Below are 13,687 nucleotides of genomic sequence, written 5' to 3' on the forward strand. Positions count from 1 at the left end.
GACGGTGGCTATACTTTAAAACTCATATACAAAATGCTTCGTCAAATGGATCTTCGCAACAGTTCGGAACATCGCATAACGCGTAAAGACATCAATTTTCTCAAAAATCAATTCCAACAACAGACTGAGAATGGAGATGATGGTGAAGAGGAAGAAGAAGAAAAAGGAAATGGTGTTGACAATGATGAAATGGATGCTAGTGACTAACTTATCTTGTTTTATGTTGTCTTATGCTTTATGTTTTATATTATGTTCTCAATTTCTGTTTTATGTGTTATGTTAAGACAATGTCTCCCTTATAAGGTCTAGTATTGTGCTATGTATTTTTTGTTTTGTTTCATTGTGCTTATAGTTTGATGCTGTTAGCTGAAGATTTCGTTTTATATTGTTTGTCCTTCGAAGGAGTTGAGAATCGAAGGAAAGATGGTTACTGATGGCCATCCCTTAAAAAGTAAAAGAATGGCTACTGATGGTCATGCTTCGAAAAATAAAGACTTCTAAGTTCGATGAAGATAGTGAACGCTGAAAGATTAATGAAAGCATATGTCTTCGGGACTTAGACAAAATTCATAGAATATGTATTCAAGTATTACTACTTAGCGTGTTTTTTTAGTAGTGTTTGTTTAATACACTGCCACGCGTCGAAGATGGACTCAGGCGGGAAGATTTGAAATTCGAAGACGGTTTCATAACCGTTCAACAACAGATGGCTTCGCTGGAAGTTCTGATGAGAAACGTGGCAGCAGATTAGTATAGGACCGTTAAGGTCGAAACTAGTATAAATAGGAGTCTTAATGTTAGGATTCTGTGTGTTCATTTTGTACAAATCACTCACATATTTACTCAAGTATCAAGCGTTAAGAGAAAGAGTTCGCTGAGAAAATGTACGTATGACACCACCATTTTAATACATGTGTATTATCCTTTGCTTTTAAATATCTTTCAGAATTACTGCATTTCGTTTACTTCTTGCCATTTACGTTTCTGCATCTTTACTTTAATGTCATTTACTTTCGAATTACTTTCATGCTATTTACTTTCAAAGTCTTTTATATTTCTGCAGTTTAAGATTCTTTACGTTTCAATTGTCCTTTTAATTTTCTATGTTATGTTACTTATCTTTTCGTTGAAGTCACATTTATATGTAACAAAGTGATTGTCAAGACTATTTGTTCTGTTAATCGAACAACGCTTATTGAAGAAGACAAATAATGAATATGGTTCGAACAAACATTGATAACAATCTTCTTGACTATGTGTCCTAGGATCAATCTAGTCGATCCTGCAAGTAACCAAATCATATTTATTATAGTTTGGAAGACTAGCGGTTGTTTACCGGAAATCACCGTAAACAGATGCCTATTATGAAAATGTTTCAATTTTGTACTTCTTTTCCTCATCCTTTTTGATAATAACAAAGGGGGAGAAAAGGCATGTGTTTGCTTTTCTTGTCCAAAAAATTATGCAGTCTCATAATTCATAAACACTCTTTCTCTTAAGTAAAAACATTGATAAAGGAGGAGTCATCAACATAGGGGGAGCATGCTTTTTAGGACATATCAAGCAATAACACACGTCAAGTTTCAATGGTTGTCATCATAAAAAAAGGGGGAGAATGTGAAGTCAAGCTTCTCAAAATTACTTGTTTTGATGAAGTCAACAAATGTGCAGTTGAATCAAGAAAGGATGTGCAAAAGTTTAGAAGCATAATGTACCATTCAAGTATCCAAGTCTTAAAACAACTATCAAGATTTAAAGATTTTATTGAAGACTATGGAGCTTAAACATTATAGTGCCAATATGCTTTGGCTTGAAAAGAAAATAATTTTTGCATAGAAGCTTCAGGAAATCGATTCCCTAGGGGGTAAGTCGATTTCACACACTTGTCCAAGAATTGCACGTTTCTGGAAAATGCTGTTTTGATTATGGAAATCGATTTACTCTATATGGAAATCGATTTCCTGAGTAAATTTTTTCAAAAATGGTCACAACGCTTCATGGAAATCGATTTACCCCCTACGGAAATCGATTTCCTGAGTAAACAGAGCCAAAGATATTTCTATTCAGATTTGAATGTTTTCCAACTTACACCTTTTCAGATAAACATTGTTTCATTGTTTTGCATCATTTCTAAAAGGTGTTAATGCACTATATAAAGCATTATATTTTCAGATTTGAATTCACCTCTTCCATTTACAATTTTTACAAACTCTTATTCATTCAAACTTCAAATCAAGTGTTGTGATTATCAAACTTTCACAAAGAATTTTTTGCATTGTTCTCATAAACTTGTCCACATACTCATCAACATTTGAGCACCTATTATCTGTATAAATTGCATGAGTGGTAGAGAAGATCAATCAAGTGATTGATATATTGTTCAACTTCAAAACTCTTGTAAAATTAGGAATACTTTATGTATACCTTGCTATCCAGGATTGTTGGAAGCAAGAGAGTCACTTTGAGAGGATTATTCTCTTAGTGGATTTAGTGTAGATTCCAAGAGGATTGTTCTTGGTCCAAGAGGATTGTTCTTGGTCTTTGATTTGTCTTTTACAAGTAACCAACAAAATCTCTTACTGCGTAAGGGGACTGGAGTACTCTCAGATTGTGAGGGGAACCATGATATATCCTTGTGTCATTTATTTTTCTGCACTTTACATCTTCCATAACTTCACCATAAACAAGAAAAATAATCCATACATCATCAAAAACCTATAAAATTTTTAAGAATCTAATTCACCTCCTCTTAGACGCACTTCGTACTTAGAGTTAAGTGACCAAAATACGTATTTTGTTATGAATTAATTAGAATGTCCTAAGTGTGAGATAATTTAACTAAGGATAAAGCTAACATGTGCCCCAAGGGCACATGTTAAGAAACCTAAATATAGTAAATTAGTATTGGAAAATGTAATAAACACATTAATTATGAACTTTTTATGAAAACAATGCACAATTTCTTAGAAAAAATTTCTACATTTAGCTCTTAACATGTGCCTTAAGGGCACATGTTAGCATGACCCTTTAACTAATATGAATTAATTGAGTTAAATATGTGTGAATTATTGGTCTAGAGCTCAATCTCTTGTTCCTGAAATTTTTATTTATATTTATGATTTAATTAAATAAATATTAATATTTATAAATCATTCATTTTTATTAATTTGAATTATAAAAAAAATAAACATGTTCTAAAATATTTTATTAAGATAACATAAAATTAAAAGATGGATCTCAATTGTTTTTGAAGCCTTCCCTCTCGTAAAAAAATCTCATTCCCAACAAAAAGAAAATTCTTAAAAAGAAAATAAATGAGAGAAAAATCCACTCGTAGTAACTAGTGGAGTGTATGATGCTCTACTGACTTGAGCATAACTAACCTTGTTTCTTCCGTCTTCCATTCACCTCTCGGATCTGCTTCACTTTCTCTTCAACTCTTTCTACCTACGCTCTCTACTAATATGAAAAACTAATCATTATCACAAATATTCCTAGTATTCTATTCAAGAGTAGATCGGAATCCCCATACTCTCTCTACTCAGAAACCCTAGTTAGATCAGATCTCAACTCCATGGCTTCGCCGCCACGAAAACCTCGCAACCGTGAAATGCTCTTCGACTCCGTCATCGCTCTCGTCTTCATCCTCGTCGCCTGCGTCGACTTCTGTGACGGCGCCACTGTTGTTGACGTCTACCGCCTAATCCAATACGACATGTCCGGTGTTCCGTTCGGATCTCGACTCGCGAGCCTCAACCACCATGCCGCTTCACTTCATTTCTCTCCTCACGCCGATCTCTCGCGCACTGTTCTTCTTATTCCTCTTCGTGAACTCAACATGTCCTTTGTTCAAGGTTCTTATTGTTCTGATCGTTTTTTGTGTTTTGATTGAATTTTGAGTTGCTTTTACTGAGACTTAACTGTTAACTATTTTGAATGATGTTGATGTGCAACGATGTGCGAAGTAGTTTTGAATTACGCAAGTTACGAATAGTGTTTGCGAAACGGCTACAGTGTTATTGCGGTGTTTCCTTGTTCAATTTGTTGATTTTGATTTTCACTTTCTCTGTTTGATTATGGAAATATAAATTTGTATAATAATTCTTATAGTTTGGGACAAAAAAAGAAAGTATAAGAAATAATGTCATGGTTCATTTAATGTTATGGATAAAGTATCTATCTAGTCAAACTCTGAAAATAGCCAATACTACTTTGTATTGATCATTATTTAGGGGCAATGGTTGGTTTGGCTTTTCTTTCATTATTAATTTAACGAGATTACAATTTTGTTTGACTGATGTGACAGAGTACATTGTTGCTGGCAAGCCTCTGGGGGGTTTAATATTTTTGCTGCCCCAGATGTTCAATTTTGAAAACAAAGGTGGTGTGGGAAGTAATGGTGACGATGGGAGCAAAGAACTGCTGAAGAGTGTGTTGGCTGAGCTTGAACAAATACTTATACATGCCAACTTACCTGTGAGTAAATTTCAGAAAGTTGCTTCTTTATATATGTTGTTATGAAGTTCCAACTATTTTTCTTTTGGAATTTTTAATAAAATGAATTGTTTGCTGGAATCTAGTAGCAAAAATTAACTTCTTAGTTCATTTATTTTGAATTCCTTTACTTTATAATTGTTTTATTTTTCGTTCTAAGTCTTCAAGTCGTGTTATACTCTTTAAATTAATTTATGCACTGTTTTGACTGACTATGCCCGTGTTCTCCAATAACTTAACTGATTTTATTAGCAAATGTATTGGTCTTTTTCATCGATTTTTGTTTGATGAAGTAATACCGGCTTTGTAGTTTTCCCACTGTTTTGTTGATGACTGAATACTTTGGCTAGCTTCCTTATGCAGTAGTGATCTGCCAACCCTGTTTATTCGCTTGCTCTAGACGACTTGCTTGCTTATTTTTTATATCAATTGTGGCAGTCTGGCAGATAATTAATGAACCTAATTTTGATATGTTTCACTATAGATATGCTTCTCAAGTCAGCTTTATGTGTTTGCATATGTTTTATTGCTCTTGACTCATCAGTTAGTGCCAAGTGATTCTGGAAAAAATTGGAATGCTTTCCTTAAATTTTATTGTCTATCATAGCCTTAGGGTCTGTTTGGAAGTTTGGAGGGGAGGGTTTTGAAGAAAAGGAAGGATTGAGTGGAGATAATTGAAGGATTTTGGTTGGGAGGGTTTTGGAGGGTTTGCTTTTATTCATAACACCAAAACCCCCCTAATTTGGGGGAATTTAAAATTGTATTGAATAAGGGTTTTACAGGGATTACATAAATTTTCCAAATATTATAGTATTATGAAAATTAAAAATATAGTAATGATTAACACTCTTTTACCATTCTATACAAAATCATTCTTTCAAAAAATGTCAAATATTTTCCTATATTTTTTTAAATATTCGTTTTCGGAAGCCCTCCCCTCCCCTCCAAACTTTCAAACAAAGCCTTAGGCTCTTGACTGATAAAGTAGTGCCGGGAGGTACTGGCAAAATTGAAAGGTTTTCCGTAAGTTCTGTTGTCTATCATAGTATTCTCTTTGTCCTCTATTACCATTTATCTAGCTTATCGTGTGGAGTGGACTACCACTCATTCTAAATTTTTTGAAGACCAACATTAGTGCGCTGTTTGTTGTGATGATGATGTTATTAGTGTGGTGTATATTAGATAGGAAAGATGCACTTCTGTACTATGGAATTGTATTCTTCTATAATTTATTGTTTTTTCCCAATTTATCTAATGATGTTTTGTTTTTGCCTTTAATATGTGACATGGTACCCTTTTGTTTTATTATGTTTCCTACTATTATATTTGTGATAGGTTAAGCTCTATTATTATTAATTTTGTTTTTTAATTTAACTTTTATGATACTTTTTTTTGTTGGTAGTATCCTGTTTATTTTGCTTTTGAGGATGACAACATTGATGCCGTGTTATTGGATATCAAGAAGAATGATGCCTCTGGTCAGCCTGCCACTGCAACTACTGGCGGGTAGGTTTAATTCGATGAATAAGGCTTCCATTGGTGTTTTGTACTGTATTTGTTAGGTTTAGTTTTTAACTTGTGATCTATAAAGTTGTATGACTTCATACGCGCGCGCGCTTACACACCAACGCACAAGCACGCACACTTACACACGTAACACACCAACGCACAGGCACGCACGCATACGAGCACACACATTTTATGAATTTTGTAGGATCTTACTATCCATTGTACACATGTATGATTTATGGTCTTAACTATCCTTCCGGACATTATGTGAAGTTTTTGTTTTGACTACTACTTGGGTCCGGATTATGTTTTAGCTATCCTTTGATTTCACAGTTGTTACATTTCTTCTATTTTCTTTCTGTAATAAATTGCTTCACATGTCTGTTATGTTGTTTTGCATGTCAAGTTTGTTTTCTTTTGGAAGTGATGTTGTCAATGATTTCTTTTCTGTGTTTCCCCCCCTTTTTTGAAATGTTGCAGGTACAAATTTGTCATTTCAGCCACTGAGCCAAAAAAAGTTGCATCTCCACCCATTACAAATATTCAGGTGTTTGTTCTGCTTTCTTTTTGCAGAAATACTATGTGGTTGTTGGGTGATAGGTGTGCAAATTCATTTAGATTAGCAATGGCTTTGAATTTTTTTTCCGGACATTATTTTGATCTAATTTGAAATCAAACTAAAGTTATTTAAAATAGATCAATATGTAATGTAAGTTGAGAAGCATATTTTTAACTTTGGCCAAATTCTAATATGTATATAATACAACTAATGGCATCACATGAATATGTCATCAATATAATTTCTTTTTATGTTTTCTTTGTTTTTAATTTTTAAGACGTACATATATTGATACCATATGAGATTTCTGTTTGAACAATCACCAACCTTTGTGTTTCTGTAACAAGACAGTCTAAGATGACTTATTGTATGATTGGAAGAGCCTTGGGTTTGAGCATGACTCAATAATCCACATAAGCGGTAACACCCTCATAGGTAAGTTCAAACAAAGTTAGAAACCTAAGTTTGTTCCCTAATAGGATCCGACACGAGACATGCCACTTTGTTTGCAGTCCCATCTCACAACCCCTCAAGTAGGCAGGACACTGCAGTGCTGAAGCATTGTTTCTTGGTAACCACTTGTCCTGTTACCTCCCTTCTTTTCCCTAAGCTGCCCTGCCTGTCACATCCCTTTGCTCCATCCCCTGCCTGTCATCTGACACATCTATGTTTGCAAGTATAATTTCATATAATTTTTTATTTATTTTAGGTATAATTGGTAGAATGGTAGGATCCTATATTCTGTGTTAAAATCCTTGAGTTACGATCTTTTTACCCTCTCCCAATCCCGGGTAGGATCTCAAGTTTGACAACATTGCTTGCCATAAACATTTGTCATAAATTCATGACGATGAGAACCCTATCTCCATAGGATATAGCATAATCTTAGTAGTTGTATATACCAATCACCTTCAGTTGTCTAACAGATTTCATTATGGTCAAGTCAAACATTGGAAATAGTATGTCCCTCTTCTGTTTTGCTGTATCTTCCACATTAATTCTCAGATGTTATATGTGAAATCTATAAAGCTTTGAATCAGTGGCTTTGTATAGGCTTGAGGCTTTTGTGTATTGAGCAACCGTATTGAGCAACCGTTTAGCCGCATGTTTAGGCGAAAATAGGAAATACTTAATAGGATAATCTGGTACATGTCATAATCTTTTTCCTGGATTTTGGTTGTAATTTTATTTTCTTAATGCATTTTAGTGACAACTTAGGCATGTTTGATATGTTGTAGACCTATAATACCAGTAACCTGACTGAATAATGAACTACTTGACTTTGAAGTCTCAATTCGGCACTTCTTCAAGTCTACAACGTATCAAACATTCCTAAGTTGTCACTCAAAGGCATTTTATTTTCTTCCTATTGTTTTTCTTCTCTCTTGAGTAAGTGAGCACTTCTTCATTATGCAGGCCTGCTTATTTTATATTTCCTTAAATTCTTGTTTCCTTTATTGTTATCATCTTCCATAGCTTGTGCAAGTTGCAGTTTAACAATTAATGTTGAATGTAAGGTTATGGTTATGTTATAATTTAAACCTGGAAAACATATAGCTTATGCTTGATAAAATGTAACAGATGAAAATATGTATTACCAATATGTTTGCATTCACAAGGGTTTTTAAATTGGTGTGTTTTGGATATAACTTGTGTGAATGATAGATGTCTTTTATATGGTTGTAGGGATGGTTGTCAGGGCTGAAGACAGATGGTGATTCACATCAATTACCCACCATTGCGATAGTGGCATCATATGACACTTTTGGGGCTGCACCGGTATTTATTTTTTTTAATTTCATCTGTACAACTATACCAAACGACCTTCATGCTTATTTCAAACGTCTGTAATTTTAGGCATTATCAGTGGGAAGCGATAGTAATGGAAGTGGCATTGTGGCTCTTCTCGAAGTAGCTAGATTGTTTTCTCTTTTATATTCTAATCCGAAGACAAGAGGGCAATACAATTTGCTTTTTGGGCTAACGTCTGGCGGGCCTTACAACTACAACGGAACCCGCAAGGTTATATTTCCGATATGAAAGTTCATTTTTTTGTCTGACAAGTCTGTTTCATGTTGGTATTCTTGATGTTATGATTCTTGTCACTAATAGTTTTGTATTTTTCAGTGGCTTCAAAGCTTTGATCAACGTCTGCGTGAGAGCATTGACTATGCAATTTGCTTAGATAGTATTGGCTCGTGGGAAAATGAATTATGGATTCATGTGTCTAAACCTCCAGAAAATGCCTTTATTAAGCAAATTTTAGAAGTAAGTGACTGTCCCAGTGGTGGGGGCTTTACTAAAATAAATGGATTGACTTGCAGTTTTGACTTACTGACTTCTTTGATGGAAAATATTGGTGTAGGATTTTTCAAGTGTTGCAGAAGAGTTGGGTGTCCAAGTTAATCTGAAACATAAGAAAATAAATATTTCAAATCCTCGAGTAAGTGGTAAACTCTTGCAATTTTACTTGCATGGCTCTGACCTAACTACATTCTTGAGATCTTTGAGAAAGAAATATTTTTGAGACCTAACTACATTAGGGTCCTTCTGTGAAGCACGGGTACTCCGTTTTAGGTAAAGTACCGGTACCGGGTACGTACCGGGTACCAGTACGCGTACGGTACTCGTACGGTACGCACCGAAGCCGTACCGATTTTTTTATTTTTACTTTGGTACACCAACCGGTACACATTTGGTACACGTACCCAAATTTTTTTATTTTTTTTGGTTTTAAATTTTTTTGGATAACATAATTTAGTCTTAAGTAAAAATTAGGTTATTTATTTATTCTATTTATAAATAAAAAACTGAAAGAAAAGTTAAGAAATAGGCTAATTGAAAAGAAATTGGAGCACATATGGATTTATTCACTCGTTGAAAAGGTATAGGCTCAATCAAAAAAGAGCTAAGTATTTAGTTTTTATTCATACAAATCTTCGTCTTTTTTCAAGAAAGAGTAAGATTTATAATGAAGGAATATCAAAAATATGGGATATTGGTGGAGATGAATTGGATCTATTTGATGGAGCTGTTATTCTTGAAGTTGCTACTCTTTCTCTCAATGAACGTGAACTAGAAACTGCATTCATTGGAGAAGAAAATATTGATATTCAACCATAATTTTATGATTTATTAATAATTTAATACTTTTAAGTGTGATTTATTTAAGCAAAATATTTTTAATTTTATTATTTTATCGTTATTTAAATAATATAATTGTTTTGTTATTTTTATAATTGTATTTTTAAAGCATTATACTAACGTACCCGTACCTTAGTTTTTCTAGAAATACCGTACCACGTACCAGTACCCGTACCGGGTACTGGGTACGTACCAGTACCTATGCAACGCAGGGGTCCTTTAACTTAATTTAAAATTTCAAACTGGTCCTTTATAGTTTTATTTTTAAAGTTTTGGCAGTTATCTTTAAAAATGGTCACATTGTTTGATTAATATTCATTCTTAGTTCCCCCGTGTTACATAGTTAAGTAAACCCTCCTTGACTATAGTGTGTTTCACACTCAGCACCTCAATTAAACCCTCATTGACTATAACGAAATCACAATCTTAAATAAAAACAAGAGCACATCATGTTAGTTTTGTTGGATTAGATATTGTAATAGTCATCATGATGTAATTTAGATGTTATCATGACGAATTGAAGATATGCCTTTTTAGAGAGGTCAAGCAAGACTTTTGGTAGCATTCATAGATGAAAACTGAAGTTTGATTTGGTCCAACATTGTTAAAGTTTTAAAACATGAAGGACTAACCTTACATGGAGAAAGGACTAAAAAAAGATAAAAGACATGTTTCATACTTTAAATTAAGTTAAAGGATCCCTGACGAGGTTGTGCCTACTTTTAATGATATATATATACTATCTGTACAGCTGCCTATTGGTTGCCATTTCCTTCCCCTAATCATATCCGCTTGTGTCATGCTTTATTGAAATATATTTCTTGATAACAAGCTTGTACTGCCTACATTTGTCTAACTATTACATCTAAAGCTGGGTATTAAAGCTAAACATCTGCTGTAGGTAGCTTGGGAGCATGAACAGTTTTCAAGGCTGAGAGTTACGGCTGCTACCCTCTCTGAACTCTCTACAGCACCTGAATTGCTAGAGAGCACTGGTGGTTTGCTTGATGGCAGGTTCATCTCTGGGCTTAAATACCAAAATTTTCTAATTTGTATGCCTGTATGCTGAGAGCTTCATTCTGCAGGCAATTTGTCAATGAAGCAGCGATTGTCAGAAGTGTGAAACTAATTGCCGAGTCTCTTGCGGTAAGAGTAATTTACCTCAGAAAAAGATTAATTGTTCCACAAAAATGATAGATTGGAGATCCAACATGATTGTCAGAAAAGTAATTTTCACTGATTATTTGTTCAAACATACAGAATGGGTCACTTATGGAGTTATGGTGCTGAATTTACTCTTCATTTGTTCCTACTGCATCATCTTTAACAGTCCTTTAAGTACAATCATGGTGGTTGCAATTTTAAATATTGTTATTTGATTCTATTTAATTACGAGTAATGCTATTGCTAATGTCATAGTTTTACTTATGGTTAATGGTATTTAATCATAAAAATATTTTTTGTATTTGGCATGATTATGTCAGTTACATTGATGCCTTAATGAAGGTTATCCTTTTCTTGATTCATTCCTTTTTTTTTTTGGCTATTGCAACCTGGCTTATTTGCCAAGGTGATAGTAAATTTGAATAACATAATCAACATCCTTAAGTGTCATCTCTTTTTGAAGAATTACCTAGAAAAAAAATGTTTGTATTGGATATGCAGTATTTTATGATGTGACATCTGGCCTCAAGAAAATTCATATATTTTTCATGTAAATCCAAGTTTTTTTCTTTAAACATCTCTTTTTTGTTGAACTGTATTTTGCAGAAGCATATTTATGGGCATCAAGGGAAGAACGTACAGATTTTTGCGAACAACAGTAACTTGGCTGTTAATCCTTCTTATGTTAGATCATGGTTAGATGTTTTGTCGCGAACACCTCGAGTAGCACCATTTTTATCAAAAGACGATCCTTTTGTTACGGCATTGAAAAAGGTATTATTAGAATGTGTAAATTGCATAATATCTTTTACATCTGTTTCCAGTGAAGGATTAAGTTAAGTCCATTAGGTTAGGATGAAAAAAAGTCCATTAGGATGAATATGGTTGTGGGTAGGCCAGTTAAGGGATTGTTTGCAGCAACAACTGAATGTATATAGTTTTTTGGGTTGATAAGGGATTATATGGTACAAGCTATGTTCTGCATGCTATTATGTTCTTGAAGAAAAAGGTCAAATTTACTATGTATGCTATTTTACTAGCTTATGAAGATTCAAGTAGGGTTGGAGTTAGTGGAGCATATCACCTTGAAAATCGTTTTTGGTTGATCTTCTTCGTATGTCTGTCTATTTCATGAACAAAGTGTGGATCTTATGGAACACATCTCTAGGAATTATTAGGGGTGAATGTGCCTCAAATTTGGTTTTGATTATGTTTTGTTGTATATTTTTTCTTTTGTGACCGCGCTTGTATTATATATGTAAATGCAACACCTAGGGGTCTTATCTTAACAGATGGAAAGAGTATAAGTTTTGCTTCTTCAAAAAGAAGAATTGGAGTTGAGAGTGCCCAGTCCTTAATTTCTTTGATATTATTGAAGCAATCTTGTTAGTTCTAGTATACTCACCCAAGTTCTCTGCGTGTTTATAGGAATTAGAAGATCATACAGATGAAGTCAATGTGCAAAGAGAAATACTAGATGGGATGTTCACTTTCTATGATTCAACTTCGGCAAAGTTGAACATATATCAGGTATTTGAAGTTATTTTCTTTGTGCCTTATTTTGTATTCCAAGATAAGCCATTTGCTTGTTCTCTTTCCCCATTTAGAGCATCCGAATCAAACATAAAAGGATCTTTGACAGAATTTTGCTTAGACAATCTTCAGTTTGTAGTTTGTATTTTTCAGTTACTTGTGGGTGCAACATATTTTTCAGTTACTTTTGGCTTTGTAATTAAATAGTCCTTTCATGTCTAAAATAAACGTTAATTGTTTTACAGGTTGCCAGTGTCACATTTGACTTACTGTTGCTTCTAGTGTTGGGATCATATTTAATCGTCCTCTTCAGTTTCTTGGTCATCACTACTAGGGTACATATTTACTAACAACCAACATCACTGCAAACTTAAGATATCTAGTTTTTTTGCGTGCATTTAATCTTAGTGTTGTTGATTGGCAGGGTCTTGATGATCTAATCAGTTTATTTCGGCGGCCTCCTTCTAGAAAAGTGAAGACAGCATAATGACCGTCCGGATCGTGCTCTCATGTTTGGTCTACGTAGTTCTCATGTTTTAATTAAATTAAATAGTTTCTTAGGATGAAATTTCTATTTAAAACCGCTTTGTAGTGTATTTTATTCATGAGTTATTATATTCGGTTAGTTAGTGGTTAAAAACAGCAAAATGTTTTTGGCTGTGCTAAATTAAGAACGCCAAAATTTTGATATTTGCCTCTTATTTGGCGCATTCATCATGTAGAAAGGTGGTTAGTAATTCATGTGCTGTGTCACCATGAGTTGCTAATTTGCCGTAGTTAGGTCTTGTTTACTATTTACTTGGATGTAGCTCAATAAAAGATTTGTTTGTTTTTTTTTCTTCATAAAATATAAAATTGACACATAGTAAGAAAAAAAAAAACTTCGCGCAATGTTGCAATTGAAAATGATTTTGAGCTATTTGCAAATTTTTATTATATAAAATTAAATATTTATTATATAATTCATTAAAAATCTTAAACAACACATTTTTTTTGGGATTAAACAAATATTTTAAGACTAATAAATTATCACTCAACTTAATATAAAACCAAAGTTTCTAGCAAATTTGAGGATTTGAACTTTATTTCTTTATATTATAAAAGTAAATTTTTATTGATGAACTAGTAAGAAATTCATGTTAACGCATGGGTTTTTTTTAGATTCACATTATGCGTCTATTAGTTCATAATTTATAAAGTATCAATTCATTCTTCAATTGATTGATATTCAAATAGTTATAAATATAGGCTAATGATATACACTTCTCGTACAATCGGTTTTAG

At 33.4% G+C, this 13,687-nt stretch overlaps 1 protein-coding gene across 1 annotated transcript; it reads left to right on the top strand.

Moving 5' to 3' along the window:
- Window positions 1–3,295: 3,295 nt before the first annotated feature.
- On the top strand, window positions 3,296–13,237 carry LOC131601820 (uncharacterized). The gene is made up of 14 exons (XM_058873713.1): window positions 3,296–3,854; window positions 4,307–4,476; window positions 5,897–6,000; window positions 6,484–6,550; window positions 8,249–8,341; window positions 8,420–8,584; window positions 8,690–8,830; window positions 8,928–9,005; window positions 10,608–10,720; window positions 10,792–10,852; window positions 11,477–11,644; window positions 12,299–12,400; window positions 12,649–12,738; window positions 12,828–13,237. The coding sequence occupies exons 1-14, from the start codon at window positions 3,575–3,577 to the stop codon at window positions 12,888–12,890; spliced, it is 1,695 nt and encodes a 564-aa protein (XP_058729696.1). The 5' UTR covers window positions 3,296–3,574; the 3' UTR covers window positions 12,891–13,237.
- The last annotated feature ends 450 nt before the right edge of the window (window positions 13,238–13,687 follow it).

The sequence above is a fragment of the Vicia villosa genome, linkage group LG5, assembly GCF_029867415.1.
Source record: "Vicia villosa cultivar HV-30 ecotype Madison, WI linkage group LG5, Vvil1.0, whole genome shotgun sequence".
In the NCBI taxonomy this organism is placed as follows: Eukaryota; Viridiplantae; Streptophyta; class Magnoliopsida; order Fabales; family Fabaceae; genus Vicia; species Vicia villosa.

Bases quoted from the DNA above. Each gene is read 5' to 3' on its own strand.
- LOC131601820 (XM_058873713.1), top strand. From the start codon at position 3,575: ATGGCTTCGCCGCCACGAAAACCTCGCAACCGTGAAATGCTCTTCGAC. The intron at 8,831-8,927 runs GTAAGTGACTGT...ATATTGGTGTAG, and splicing joins TTATTAAGCAAATTTTAGAA to GATTTTTCAAGTGTTGCAGA. The intron at 10,721-10,791 runs GTTCATCTCTGG...TTCATTCTGCAG, and splicing joins GGTGGTTTGCTTGATGGCAG to GCAATTTGTCAATGAAGCAG.